Here is a 15901-nt window from a genome sequence, read left to right as displayed (position 1 = left end):
GACCTTTGCTGGGGACATTTTCTTTTTATTCCCCCCTTTTTGATACCTCCTACTTATAATTGGTTAATATCATGTAGGAGAAAAGTATCCACCCCTGAGATAAGTGTCTGCTAACACTCCCTTGGTCTTAAGTGTAAATTAGAATCTAACGTTCACAACCTAATGTCTCTGCAACGAAAGTAAGAAACAAAAAAATACATTTTATTCAGTTCTGCAGCTAGTATTCCATGATGTGGCCAGTTTATCATGCTAAAACTGACAAAACTGTTGAAGGGTCCTCCTGAACAACCAGACTGGTGGCAAAATAGTATCTATTGTAAAATTGACAGAAAAAGCTGGGTCAGACATTTTCTGGGGGCATGGTTTTTTTTTTACCTGCATGATGATATGTCTTATGATTGGTCAGTGTTATGCAGGGGAAAAAGTAACCGTACTTTTCTTGAAACTTCTCTTCCTTGGCCTCCGCTATTGATGGCATTACTTTTTTGCAGGTTTCTGATCGTTCAGTAGTTGCTCTTGTCCCGAAACAAACTTCATCATACAACATCCCAGCTTCTGCAAGCATATCCCGCACCTCCATCAGCAGATACGGTAAGAGTTTCCATATCAATCTATTCATAACTTGCCAGCACAGATGTTCTTAGATCTTTTGTTATTATTTGTTCAGCACACTATAAAAAACGGACACTGATTATATATTATAGATGAGGCAGTTTCCAAGCATTTTGGTCAACAGTTTGAATCAGTATTTGTCAGCAACCTCCAGTAAGGGGTCCACAACATGGAGAATGTGCTTATCCTTCTATATATTTTTTCTTCTGGTTTTGACTGACCAATTCTGATGGAAAATAGACAAGTGTGAATGATGTCGTAAAATAAATTTTTTTTTGTATAGAGAGGCTTAGCTGTTTAGTAATCTGTAGTGGTTTCTCTTTGTAGAGGATTATTATTTTGAAATAGTGACCAGATGGCAGAGAAGATAAGTATACTTGGTTGAAAAGTTTCTAGATTTGTGTTTCTATAGAATAATAGATCTGATGTAAGGTGGACATTGTGGGTACAGGAATATGGGCACTTCCTTATTACAAGTTCTATTTCTTCAGGAACTCACCGGTCCCCAGCCTCCTTGATTTCTGGGGCTGTGTGTTCCTGACTGACAGCTCGGACCAGCTGCATGGTTGTCCCGATAACCCAAACTATGTGCTCATTCTGATTCTCCTTGCAGAAGCAGTTTTGCCTCTACAGCGTTGAAGTGCAGGGTCACTGAAGATGGTTGAATTCAGCAATCTAGCCAGTTCCAGAGCAGTTCTTACAAGAGCTTATCAGCTCCAGGCTCCTTGCCTAGGAGACCATCCAACTCTGATAGAGTGCAGCGGAGGCTGGTTACCAAGCCCACAAGCCCTATGATTGAAAAATCACGCAATGTCGGCTTTACGCTGACAGGACTTCTAATAGGCCTTGTCCCCTGCCTCTAACAACTTAGACACCATGGTCGCTATTGACTATAGCATGCAATGATCTTGGTTATCACCAATTCCAGTATTTTTGGCAGGAGCACAGTTGTGTAATGTACCCAGCTGATGTCACCTGTATACTTACAACATCTGTTAGATCGCCATCATGAAAATGTACGTCATAGAGCATTAACACAACCATCATGCTGTATGTTTTCATGAATCATTATGTGGTTGATGTTTATTACAACTGTAACATGCTCTCTATAAAAACATGGACGTCATGCCGAGAAGCTAGTATGGAAATAAAAACAACACTATTGCCAATAGAGAGTAGCCTCATACTGCCCGACGTCCGCGGTAATCTAGTTGCTCCAGTCATCCAGCGTTTTCTAATGACACTGAATGAGCAGATCATTCTGACATAATTTTGAAATAATCACTGAAGTAAACTTTATGAATAAAATAGTAATAAACTAGTAAGAAATGCGGCAACTTCCAGCCTCCTCCAGTACTCATAGGGTTACTGTTCTCGGCAAAGATTCCCAGGAGCCGTTTCTATGCAGATCACGGCACAAGCGACATAAATCTTCAGCCGCTAACCGTCTGCAAAGGCGGCAGTATCAGTAACATTTGTCTCTCTCATTCATTAACATGTAAATTATGAAAATTGGAGCAAACATGATTACAGTGGAAAGAAAAGCATCACAACATATTATTGGGAATCAACAATGCTGCTGATCGGTGATTTGAGGCTCAGCGCTCAGGAAAAGACACCATAAAACTGCATTTCTGGCTCCTGCACGTCTCTGACATTAGCCGCAATATTAATGGTGACATTGGAAATGTTAACAGGGATTCCGTATTGTTTGGAGCTGATGGAGATGATCATGGAGGAACGGAGAATAGGAAGAATAATTTCATGACAGAAGCAGTAGCGTCTGTCCGGCAGTGACTGCGGTAACTAACGTGTCCTGCGTTCTGCATCCATACTTACACAGCATAAGTCTATCTGCTTCAGCTTGACAAACAGAGACAATCAAAATTAAACCTCCGCTGTCATCTTCTAATTTGACGGCATTTTTATTGCTAAATAGTGCTTTCTTGGCTAAGCTGTGCTAAGCCTCTTGCTGTTTCTCTAGATAAAGTGCAAGGAGACTTATGGTTCATTAACACTGGCGTCATTTGACTCAGGGACAACGTCATTTCACTTTCCAGCCGTAACCTCTACATGGCGTGTGTTGATATGCAAAAAAGGCAGCTACAATATACCGTACAGACAGGTGTCATGTCTCTCCATGAGTGTTATTTTCTGTGTCTTTTCCTTTGACCTAGTTCACATAACTTATTCCTTAGGATGAATGTGTATTGAATGTTATTGTATGACCCTTCTTGTAGACTCCACATTCCGCTACACCGGCAGCCCTGATAGCCTTAGGTCTCGTGCCCCTATGATCACTCCAGATCTTGAGAGTGGTGTTAAAGTTTGGCACCTGGTGAAAAATCATGAACATGGAGATCAGAAAGAAGGTGACCGGGGAAGCAAGATGGTTTCCGAAATCTACTTGACAAGGCTGCTAGCAACCAAGGTAATCACGGGACTCTGCTGGAAGTGTAAGGCTGTATTTCTGTCTTATCTGAACATACTAATTCTGCACTTGCTCTTTCATAAGTTCAACAAATTATACAGGGCGTATACAGTATGGATGCACCCTGGGTAGACCATAAGTATGGATATACCCTGATAAACCCGTGGCATCACCCGGCCTCAAATATGTACTAATATGCCACAAACGGTAAGGTGATATCAGCAACAAATTCCATTTTATCAGGGTGTATCCATACTTATGGCCCACCCAGGCTGTATCCATAATTATGGCCCATCCTGTACAACTGCGCCTTTAATGATGAAGGAACAACATGTAGTCAGGCCTCTTAACCCATGGACTAATAATCACTTCAAAAGTAGTTATTTAGGACTAATTATATCTAGCATCAGGCAATTTTTTTGGCCTTAGACCTCCACCAATCATTTGGCCGGCAACTATCTCCTGACTCCTCTATTAATTGGAGCACTCGCCCCGCCAAGTGCTCCTATATTCTTTAGGAAAGAGCCGCTGCCAGACTCCTTTGGCAGCAGCTTATCTAATTGGATATGCTGGATTGAAGAGTCGGGAGGCCATACACATTAGGCTATTAAACTATTGGCTGAGCACATCGACATCAGTGGGTTTGGCCGACGTTAGGCTAATGTACAATATTTGGAGGCTTAAAGAAAATGTGTCAGCAGGTCTTTGTTATTTAATCTGAGAGCAGCATAATGGAGGAGCATAGACCGTGATTCCAGCGATTTGTCACCTACTAAGCTGCTTACAGCAGTTTCTATAAAATCTGTTTTTTTTCAGCAGGAGATTATCACTAGTTGTCACATGTCATGCAGTCCTGCTTTGTGTAACCCCACAGCCACCACTGATTAGCAACTTTCTGCCTATGCACAGTGTACACAGAACGACGCCAATCAGTGATGTGGGAGGGGTTAAACAAAGCTGTATAGAAAACAGTGACTTTATCTAAACTGCACGGAGCAGCCCAGATAGTGACTGAAATCAGGGTTTCTGTCACAACATCATGCTGTTCTGAGGTTACATAACAAAAACCTGGTGACAGATTTGCTTTAAAAGACCACACAAAACTTTGGGATTTTCTTATATTGTCATTGATCCCAAAATCAGTTGCAAAAAAATCATCACAATTCAAAAGTTAACTAAATTACTAAACATTATACAGATAAACCAATAACATTTGATGTATTCAAGATCCCCATTTGTGATTGTTTTATCCTATAGGGAACACTACAGAAGTTTGTGGATGACCTTTTTGAAACATTGTTCAGTACAGTGCACCGCGGGAGTGCGCTACCTCTTGCCATTAAGTACATGTTTGACTTCTTGGATGAACAGGCAGACAGGCATGGTATCTATGACACAGATGTCCGACACACGTGGAAGAGTAATTGGTAAGTCAACATGGGAGGAATAGGGTGTGATTACAGTAAAAATTAGGTAACAAGACATGGGAAAATGTAATCATCCCTTCTCTTTTTCACATCTTCACAGTCTACCGCTTAGGTTTTGGGTGAATGTTATTAAGAATCCTCAGTTCGTGTTTGACATCCATAAAGGCAGTATCACAGATGCCTGCTTGTCAGTGGTGGCGCAGACCTTTATGGACTCTTGTTCCACCTCAGAGCACCGGCTTGGAAAAGATTCTCCCAGCAACAAGCTGCTATATGCCAAGGATATCCCCAACTACAAGAACTGGGTGGAGAGGTTAGTTGTGCAGAATCGATGCTAATGACCATACCATGTGCAGTCATGTTCTCAGGTTATTGAAATGAAGGCTTCACACTAGCAAGAATTTTATAGAGAAAGTGGAGCTCCGGGAAGAGATCTGCAAGATGATGTTTTAAGCTGTAAATGTAGAAATAGTTTGAATTGGCAATTTTTTTGTAACCCTGTGAAGTAATGAGAGCGAGAAAATGCCATTATTAAATGAAAGTATTATGTAATAATCGGAATGATCTCTCAGGATAATAAGTAAAGTGTATCCGTCTGTGCTTACAGGTATTATGCTGATATTGCGAAGCTCCCAGCCATCAGCGACCAGGACATGAACGCCTACCTCGCAGAGCAGTCTCGTATGCATGCATCAGAGTTCAATATGCTAAGTGCACTCAACGAGATCTACTCGTATGTCAGTAAATACAGCGTGGAGGTAAGGAGCGACAGCCTCGGGAATGAACAGGGAAATGGCATGGGCACGCTGAGTAATGTCTCGGTACTAAATATAAGCCAGAAACAGATATGTAAGATATCTTGTTGATTTATGGGGAGATGCTAGAGGCTTTATATCTTTACAGATAGACATATGAGTATGAAACTATATCTATATATATATATATATATATATTATATAAAATATTTAGAAATTTACCGCTTACCCTAATCTCCAAGCTACATTTGAAATCCACATTGAGTCCCCAGAGATTAAAGAGGATGGCATGGAGAATCTGCCAGCCTCTTAGAAAAGTTATAAAGCACTCTTATGGTTTTACATAGGACATACCGTATTTTTCGCTTTATAAGACGCACCTGATTATAAGACGCACCCCCAAATTTGGTGAAGGAAAAGAGATTTTTTTTTTTTAATGCTAAATGGGGTCCATCTTATAATGCCAGTGTCCATCTAACAAATCATATAGGGTATATGTCCCTCATAGCCCCCCATCCTAAAATTAGCCCCCCTTAATCTGGATATGGCCCCCTTATATTGAATATAGCCCCCTTGTGCTGGGACACGTCCCCCTGTGCTGCCCATGGCCCCTATAGATGGGACATCTCCCCTGTGTTTGATATGGCCCCCATACAGCTGCCCATGGCCCCTATAGATGGCACATCTCCCCTGTTAGATATGGCCCCCATACAGCTGCCCATAGCCCCTATAAATGGCACATCTCCCCTGTTAGATATGGCCGCCATACAGCTGCCCATGGCCCCTATAGATGGCACATCTCCCCTGTTAGATATGGCCGCCATACAGCTGCCCATGGCCCCTATAGATGGCACATCTCCCCTGTTAGATATGGCCCCCATACAGCTGCCCATGGCCCCTATAGATGGCACATCTCCCCTGTTAGATATGGCCCCCATACAGCTGCCCATGGCCCTTATAGATGGGACATCTCCCCTATTAGATATGGCCCCCATACAGCTTCCCATGGCCCCTATAGATGGCACATCTCCCCTGTTAGATATGGCCCCCATACAGCTGCCCATGGCTCCTATAGATGGGACATCTCCCCTGTGTTAGATATGCCCCCAGACTGCTGCCCATAATAAAATAAAACACTTTCCTTACCTTCTCAGCGCTGTCCCTCCGTGTCTCCCACCTCGCAGTTGAGCTCCGGCTTCCTTACTTCCTGGTTCTTGCAGCCGGTCATGTGATCGGCACGGCAGAGGGATATCATCTCTGCGTGCCTTATCACAGACAACAGCAGCAGGAGACCGGAGATCAGTGCTGGAGGTAAGTAAGGGCTGGTTCACACTAAGCGACAGCGACAACGAGGTCGCTGTTACGTCACTATTTTCTGTGACGTAACAGCGACCTTGTAAGTCGCTGTTATGATTGCTGCTTAGCTGTCAAACACAGCAGCCGAAGCAGCGATCATAACCGCGAGAGCAGGGAGCCGCGCACACTGCTTAGCGCTGGCTCCTTGCTCTCCTAGCTACAGTACACATCGGGTTAATTAACCCGATGTGTACTGCAGCTACATGTGCAGAGAGCCGGCACCACAGGCAGCGTGAGAGCTGCGGAGGCTGGTAACTAAGGTAAATATCGGGTAACCACCTTGGTTACCCGATGTTTACCCTGGTTACAGCTTACCACAGCTGCCAGATGCCGGCTCCTGCTCCCTGCTCGCTTCATTTCGTCGCTCTCTCGCTGTCACACACAGCGATCTGTGTGTCACAGCGGGAGAGCGCCTTTGAAGAAAACGAACCAGGGCTGTGTGTAACGAGCAGCGATCTCGCAGCAGGGGCCAGATCGCTGCTCAGTGTCACACACAGCGAGATCGCTAATGAGGTCACTGTTGCGTCACCAAAACCGTGCCGTAGCAGCGATTTCGGTAGCGATCTCGCTATGTGTGAAGCACCCCTAAAGCTTTTTTATTTTACTATGGGCAGCAGTATGGGGGCCATATCTAACACAGGGGGATCATGTGCGATCAAAGGAGGGCGCAGGCAGATATAATATGCCCCGCTGCCCCAGCCCCTCAGCGCGATGCAATTTCAGCACCACGCTGATGGACAGCGGCTGTGCATATTATATGAGCAGGAGCAGGAGATCTAACGCTGCCGCTCCCAGCTTTCCCTGCCCCCAGCACCGCTCCAGAGCGGACCCTGCAGTATATACATATATATATATATATGTATGTACACCACCCCCGTATATTCGGTTTATAAGACGCACCCCCTACTTTCCCCCAAAATTTGGGGGAACAAAAGTGCGTCTTATAAAGCGGAAAAATACGGTAATTGACCTATTCCCTTTCATTGAAGAACATCTATCAGTAAAGTTTTGCTATGTAATCTGTTGGAAACATAATGTAAAGACAGAGATTAATTCCAGGGATGTATCGCTTACTGGACTGCCTGGTATAGTTTTGATAGAATCTCTGGTTTGTCAGTTGTACGGTTCGGTCCATAAATATTTGGACACTGATACAAGGTTTGGCATTTTAGCTGTTTACCAAAACATATTCAGGAAAGTTCTATAATGAAAAAAAATTGGAACATATTTTGGGCTGTTGTTGCCCCTGAAAGTAAGACCTATGGTAGCAATAAGCTGGCACTGGTTTCAGTTGCTGCACATCTTATGGTAAATATGTTGCACAATGGTAGACCCTTTTCTAAACCCCACAAGCTATTTTACAGATGTTAAGAAGCAAAAAGTCACATATTTTTGCCCTAAAACCAATTTCAGCAACTTCTGCACCTTTGTATTGCCAAAACAAAGCGGAAACTATAAATTTCCATCTCTTTTTTATACAGCTTTTTTGGCTGATGAAAAACATACATTTTTAATGTTTTTTTATAGGCTTTTTAGTGTTTTTGTTTTTTTATTTAGACAATTTTTGTAAGGCATTTTTAAAGCTTTATAAACAAGCTTTGGGGAACACATATGGAATAAATACATAGAGCATGCGGTATTTTTATAAAACCGGTAATGATCCCCCCCCAAAAAAAGAAAACAAATATTGTTTGTAGTACATTTAATATTTTCATATTTAGCTGTAAGATAATATCAGGCCATCGCAGCACAAAATGACACAACTCAATAGATATCTTCATATAAGGATATAATTTGGGTCACAAGGGAGGTTTTATTGTAAATTTTGAAAGTTGCCCTGTATGGGGTTAATGCTTCTGTACTATTGTTAAAACCTTTATCTTCCCGTTTGCAGCTGATTTCGGCTTTGGAACAGGATGAACAGGGGCGCCGACACCGCTTAGCCTACAAAGTGGAGCAGTTGATAGCAGCCATGAGTTTTGACAGCTGAATTTCAATACAGCTCTTTGACTATGGAAGGGGACAGAGTCCTGGTAAAGACTCTTATTACAGAGAGCTGCAGGGTTCCCTCGATATTCCTTCCAACTGTGAAAAATCACATCGAACATCAGAAGGTCCTACAGTCGATTGCCTCAGAGTGAGGAGAGCAGCCAAACCAGCTCCATATTCATCATCCCTTCTGAGACCCTGAAGACGTCACCAGAGTTTCCACAAGCCCAGCAGGCGGCTGATTGCATGTTGTACGTAAATTAAGAGACTGCATAACATGAGAAGACTCAACTGCTCTGTTTGTTGGTTTGGTTGTTCGTCTAGCTTGTTTTCTCTTTGAAAGACTCCTATTTTTATTATTATTTATTGCTTTTTGGGGAAAGGGTATTAAATGGGGGAAGAGTACATTATTTTTCATCCCTGAAAAGAGAAACACAAAGGGAATTTTCATAGATTTAAATTCTTAAGCGGCCACACTTGGCATATTTTGCACTGGTTCAAAGGATGACTTTCAAGATTTGAAAAACAATCGGAGAACTATGGATTTTTGCAACATGTATCCACTACCAGCTGATCTACCAGAGGACTTGGCCCCATCGCCTATCTTCTAAGGAACTGTACTTAAGGTCACTCACTCCAAATTCACCAGCTAGCCCAACTGCAAATTTTTGATATCAAGAGGCATGTGTCCATTATCCAGGTGAAATGACCCTCATGAATCTGTGCCATGTTTTATTTCTTCGTGTACTAAAAACATTGCTATCCTTGGAAACACCTAGCCCTTCCCAGTATGTTTCAGAAGAATATGATAAATTCCATTATAAAGTATTATGTCAGCCTCTATGTACCATAAACTATAATACTACTACGGTAGTAACCAACCCACTATTATTACGGAATAGAAAAGCCGTATACAGTATTACACCAGTGATCAACTTCCATATACTCTTATAGTAACTAACCCACTCCTATTGCTGAATAGAAAGGCAGTACTGTACGTCTCCAGGGTTAATACAAAATAATCTATGGAAGTCTGCACTTTGTACAAGCATCTTCAGTCATGTGGTTTACATGATAATTCCTTCTTTGTACATTTGTATGGTGGAATATGTATTAGATGCTCATTCCTCAAAATAATGCATCACGATGGAGATGGGTGGTCATAGTCAACTCAAAAATAGCATTTCCCTTTAAGATCATATCCATAAGAATTATATTGTATTTATGGATACAAACTGACCATAAAAATACTAAATATTTAATTCTCCATGGCTTCTCCCAAGATTTGGCAGCTAAGAAATCTTCAGTAGAACATGAAGGTTGACATATACTAAACGGATTGTTATTTTAGGCAGATTCCACATACATACATGATATATATAACGAAGCCTATGATATTATAACACTTATTGTTCGTGGCATTCTATTGTTCATTATGAAATAGGGCCTGGGTCATTTCATGGCATCTATGTAATGCAAATGTACTTTAAGATTATTGCAATCTGTATCCTAAACGCACTGAAAACTGCAGGGTGTTTATGTTACGTCACCGTACAGTTTTCCCCTGTCTCACAGACAGGGTCCTTCCAAATGCTACAATGTCAGCACAAAGCCATAAAAAGTTTAGGATGTGACTGAGACAAGTTCAGTAACAATTGCAGGATCTGAAAATACATTTGAACTTATTCCCCGTTAAGTATTAGTATGTTTTTACAGAATATGTGATGTCTGATTGTTTGGACCCAAACCCCACTAATTACTAAAACAGAGGTCTCATTTACCTTGTTCTTTCTCAGTTCATGACCGCAGTAAGGAGCTTGTCTGGAAGTAAAGGGGTTGTCCTGAAGTTTAATATTGATAACCTAATCTTAGGATAGGCCATCAATGTCTAAACAGTGGGGGTGCAAAAACTGGCACCCCCTCCTATCAGCAGTGGCAGGAACTATTCAGTTGTGGAATTGCAGCACTCAGCTCCGTCAATGAAATAATGGTTGCTGCTGGGTACTGCATATCCAACCCCTATTCAAATCAATAAGGGGTGATGTGTAGTACCCGGCTACAGCCACTATTCTTTTGAGAGAGCTGAGCTGTGCAGCTCTACATCTCAGTAGTTACATCTGGCGGCGTCACCAGGAACATCTGATCGTTGGGGGTGCCACTTGTCACACCCCCACCGATCAGACATTTACTTATCCTAAGAATAGGTCATGGTCATCAATGTTAATGTCTCAGTCAACGCCTTTAATCGTGCGCACTGCTGTTCCCCGTGGTGCCTATGGTCACGCATGTTAAACCATCGCTCCAATCAAGCACTAAGTGACTGCAAAAAGGAAAAACAGTGGATTTAAGACCTCCCATTTGTGATGGGTGGGTTTCCTAGGAGTTCAGCCACCCAGCATTTGGACATTTTTCAGAAATTTTGTGGATATGTGATAAATGTGCCCTTGTTGAATAACCATTTAAAGGTTATTGTCACTGTTCTGTAGCATTGGCCACACGTGCTCGGCCATCACTGATTTAGTTGCCCTAGTCGATTGATACTAGGGCTTTTAAACATAATCAAGAATGATCTTATTGTAGATGTTTTTATCGATTTTGACAACCAATGACCTCTATATGCAAATGTGTGCACTTATCTGACCACGATAATATGTGACCTTTCTTTTTGACCTTAGCTTAGCTGCATTGTGCTGTTACAGCCTATTGTGGCCAAATCCTAATGTATGTACAGAGTAAAAGTGAGGCAGATTGAAATCGGAAATGAGACACTCAGGCAGGCCTTTTTATAGCCACGAATGAAGAGCCTGATAGACTTCTCAGAATGATGGTCTTCATTGAATTCCAGAGGTATTTCATATACTACAGTAAAGTTCCTCTTACCCTACAGCAAACACTACATTGGACAATGGTCATCATTCCTTCTTGTGTCTCCTTTCACATATTGCAAGGCTTCTCTCACCAGAGGAGAAAGCATCTCAGTTGTGCTACCACCAGGGTCATCTGCTAGTCAGATTACCATCCATTGTATTCAGACACATTACCCGCCAGGTCATTTCCTAATGAAAATATGTTTACAGCAGCCATTACTTGAAATAGCATTAGATATTTATTTTTGATCTTTGTGTAATACTTTTTTGCTCTTGGAACACCTGCCTCTTGTAATTTGATTGGTGGTTTAAGTAGATCTGTCGCAACATTCCTTAGCTTACTAATATGTACAGTGGTAAAGTTGGTGTTGCTTGTAAGTAGTTTCAGGGGATCCCTTAATCTTTCTTAAAATTTGCAAAAAAATCACTATGTTCCAAGAATTGCTTAGCCAGCATATATTCTTTTATGTATAGGGTACTTTTGATGTACCACCAGGAGAATGTGACTTATGACGCCCACTTTCTGATGCAGCTTGCCAACACCACACCTGCATACCAAAGCCCCCTCAACCTTCTGTCCATCAGACCCCCCCCATAGAGCTAGGAGATCTAGTAATGTATTGCTGGGAAGTACCTTGCTGGCCTCCTACATAGTCAAAGACGTTGTCTGTATGTGATGTTTGCCAATGTTGACCTGTATTTCAGCCTGTGCTTAACCACCTTGTCTCCTGCTTTCCAGAGTGTGTTAAACCATATGCCTTCTTGCCAAACACTTATAAAAAGTGCAGCAAATAGTTACTGTATTTTTGGTAGTTGAATGAAAATTATACTGTATTGTTTATATTCCATTTCTGTCTGTTTGCCAAGATATGTAGGTCTGTTCTATTAATAGTGTTATCTCCTTTTCAGAATTAGATGCAGGTTGGAATAATATAGTTGACAAAAAAAATTGAAGGAATCACAAAACTGTGCCAAAATCAGGATGGTTCATAATTCCATCAATGCCATTACTTCCCCTTTAATAATACTCTACTTTCTCGAGGTGTCACTTAAGGAACCAAACCACCCAATCAGATTGCAGAATGTTGGGGTGCTCAGCTTTCCCGTTCCACTGCACTTCTGTATAATAATTGTGTCTTTGTTTCTCCCTGATTCTTTTTATTATGTCTGCCTCGCTTCTTTTCTGTCATTTTTACAGTTGTTGTGAAAAAAAAAAAAATGTAAGAAAGTTTTAATTATTTAAAAATGTTCGGAGACAAAAAAAGTTTTGTTATTATTTTAATATATTATTGTGTACCTATTGTAAATATGAAACACTCCTATTTTGCAAGCCAAGGACCCACTTTGTACTATTGTTATATATAAATAAAGTTTACTGGAAAAAAATGTGTTATTTTAAACAATTATGACAATAAAGAACTAACTGATGGCAGCATTCAGCGTATCAAATACAGCTGATGTCACATGTAATTATGTGAATTGGATGAATAAATAGGAGCAGATCAAATAGACTTCCAAAATCTAATCTAATGAGCTGTTTAATCTGCACCTTTAATAGGTAATGACCCCTACCAGAGCCGGCGTCAGCACGCGGCATACCTGGGCAAATGCCGGGGCCCTGGAGAGCCGGGGGGGCCCACTCGGCCTCGTCAGTGCTGCCCCCGGGCCGAGTTCCGCAGTCCTCGGCAGGAATCTGCAGCGCCGTCCCTTTAAGGCGCGCAGACTTCCTGGTTTGAACTTCATCTGTGGGCGGAGCTACCGACCGGCCTGCTCAGTCCCACAGATGAAGGAGTTGCAGTGCCAGCCAGCGACCCCCAGCACAGCTCTTCTCTCCGGCGCTGTGTGGGCCCCCTCTCCGGCGCTGTGTGGGCCCCCTCTCCGGCGCTGTGTGGGCCCCCTCTCCGGCGCTGTGTGGGCCCCCTCTCCGGCGCTGTGTGGGCCCCCTCTCCGGCGCTGTGTGGGCCCCCTCTCCGGCGCTGTGTGGGCCCCCTCTCCGGCGCTTTGTGGGCCCCCTCTCCACCGTGACCTGAGAGGTATGTGCCCTCCCCGCCCCCGATTTATGGGCCCTGGGGAGCTGTATGGGCTTCTCCCCCCTTAGGTGTATGCCCTGCCCCCCGGTGCTGTATGTGCTGGCCCCTGGAGCTGTGTGTGTGGGCCCCACAGAGCTACGTGTGTGTCTGTATGTATGTAGCAGAGCTATGTGTGTATGTATGTAGCAGAGCTATGTCTGTATGTATATAGCAGAGCTATATGTGTATGTATGTAGCAGATTCATGTATGTATGTAGCAGAGCTATGTATGTATGTAGCAGAGCTATGTATGTAGCAGAGCTATGTATGTAGCAGAGCTATGTGTGTATGTATGTAGCAGATTCATGTATGTATGTAGCAGAGCTATGTGTATGTATGTGTGTAGCAGAGCTATGTGTGTATGTATGCAGCAGAGCTATGTGTGTATGTATGTAGCAGAGCTATGTGTGTATGTATGTAGCAGATTCATGTATGTATGTAGCAGAGCTATGTGTGTATGTATGTAGCAGAGCTATGTGTGTATGTATGTAGCAGAGCTATGTGTGTATGTATGTAGCAGAGCTATGTGTGTATGTATGTAGCAGAGCTATGTGTGTATGTATGTAGCAGAGCTATGTGTGTATGTATCCAGCAGAGCTGTGTATGTATGTAGCAGAGCTATGTGTGTATGTATGTAGCAGAGCTATGTGTGTATGTATGTAGCAGATTCATGTATGTATGTAGCAGAGCTATGTGTATGTATGTGTGTAGCAGAGCTATGTGTGTATGTATGCAGCAGAGCTATGTGTGTATGTATGTAGCAGAGCTATGTGTGTATGTATGTAGCAGATTCATGTATGTATGTAGCAGAGCTATGTGTGTATGTATGTAGCAGAGCTATGTGTGTATGTATGTAGCAGAGCTATGTGTGTATGTATGTAGCAGAGCTATGTGTGTATGTATGTAGCAGAGCTATGTGTGTATGTATGTAGCAGAGCTATGTGTGTATGTATGTAGCAGAGCTATGTGTGTATGTATCCAGCAGAGCTGTGTATGTATGTAGCAGAGCTATGTGTGTATGTATCCAGCAGAGCTGTGTGTATGTAGCAGAGCTATGTGTGTATGTATGTAGCAGAGCTATGTGTGTATGTATCCAGCAGAGCTGTGTGTGTATGTAGCAGAGCTATGAGTGTATGTAGCAGAGCTATGTGTGTATGTATGTAGCAGAGCTATGTGTGTATGTATGTAGCAGAGCTATGTGTGTATGTATCCAGCAGAGCTGTGTGTGTCTGTATGTATGTATCTAGCAGAGTTGTTTTGTGTGTGTCTGTATGCATGTATGATGTGTATCTATGTATGTCAGTGTATATGACTGTATAGATGTGTCAGTTCTATACGTATTTTTGTGAGTTTGTCTTTAAATATGTATATGTATGTGTACGTATGTGTGTGTCTGCGTGTGGATGGGGCCCACCGGGACTCTTCCGCCCAGGGCCCACAAAAACCTGGAGCCGGCCCTGACCCCTACACACAATTGTTAAAAGTTTTTGGACAAATTTCTTGATTTCAGCATGAACGGACAACAATCTAATGTGTAACAGTCGGTGGCTTCTTGACTCTCCCCAAATAGATGTTAGGGAACACAAGGATTGGGCAGTTTGTATCTAAATGCCGGATCATTTTGTTGTTTCTTGAGATAACCAACATAAGTGTCTGACACTGACTTAAATGATCTGCTGTGATCTTTTCTATACACAATACACAAAAGAGGATATCTTCTTTCTTTTCTTAGCACACAGAGACAAGCCTCAACATCATTGAAGACGTTATGTACCAGAACTAAAACAGTTCTTAGAAAGTTCTCCAAGCTGTTTCTATTTCTTTCTCTGCCTGTTTCCTATCCCTGCTCTTCAAATCTTCATTCCCTCTTCATAAATTATAATGGATCTATGACATAAGATACACACAGTCCGTCTTATCTGAGTAAGATGGATTTGAGATGGTTTTTCAGAGTGGAGGACAATATAAGGAGGCAGGGGGGAGAGGAAGATTTGTCTGATAAGTGGGGAAGGAAGGCGGTTTTTCTGATAAGATATATTACAAAATTTCTTATTCTCTTGTACTTTTGATTAATGTGAAGTTTGTTGAAGGTACGTAAAGTACGTTTATACTACAAGATAATGGTGAATGAGGAAGCCTTAAGGGGGCTTTACACGCTGCGACCCGCCCCCGTCGTTTGTGTGTCACGGACAAATCGCTGCCCGTGGCTGACAAAATCGCTACTACCCGTCACACATACTTACCTTCCTAACGACGTCGCTGTGGCCGGCGAACAGCCTCTTTTCTAAGGGGGCAGTTAGTGCGGCGTCACAGCGACGTCACACAGCAGGCGTCCAATAGAAGCGGAGGGGCAGAGAGCAGCCGCATGAAAGTCACGCCCACCTTGTTGCTGGAG

At 42.5% G+C, this 15901-nt stretch overlaps 1 protein-coding gene across 1 annotated transcript in view; it reads left to right on the top strand.

Annotated features, from left to right (window-relative positions):
* Nucleotides 1-12852, top strand: part of PLXNA2 (plexin A2) — a 408755-nt gene extending 395903 nt beyond the window's left edge. The window contains exons 27-32 of the mRNA XM_075335732.1: nucleotides 492-591; nucleotides 2853-3043; nucleotides 4301-4470; nucleotides 4571-4783; nucleotides 5078-5228; nucleotides 8476-12852. Coding sequence (XP_075191847.1) covers nucleotides 492-591; nucleotides 2853-3043; nucleotides 4301-4470; nucleotides 4571-4783; nucleotides 5078-5228; nucleotides 8476-8571 — 921 coding nt within the window. The 3' untranslated portion in view covers nucleotides 8572-12852. The remainder of the gene's footprint in view (nucleotides 1-491; nucleotides 592-2852; nucleotides 3044-4300; nucleotides 4471-4570; nucleotides 4784-5077; nucleotides 5229-8475) is intronic.
* The last annotated feature ends 3049 nt before the right edge of the window (nucleotides 12853-15901 follow it).

This window comes from Anomaloglossus baeobatrachus, chromosome 2, assembly GCF_048569485.1.
Source record: "Anomaloglossus baeobatrachus isolate aAnoBae1 chromosome 2, aAnoBae1.hap1, whole genome shotgun sequence".
NCBI classification, from domain to species: Eukaryota; Metazoa; Chordata; class Amphibia; order Anura; family Aromobatidae; genus Anomaloglossus; species Anomaloglossus baeobatrachus.
Note: the sequence above shows the minus strand (reverse complement) of the source record. Positions and strands in the feature narration are given on the sequence as shown.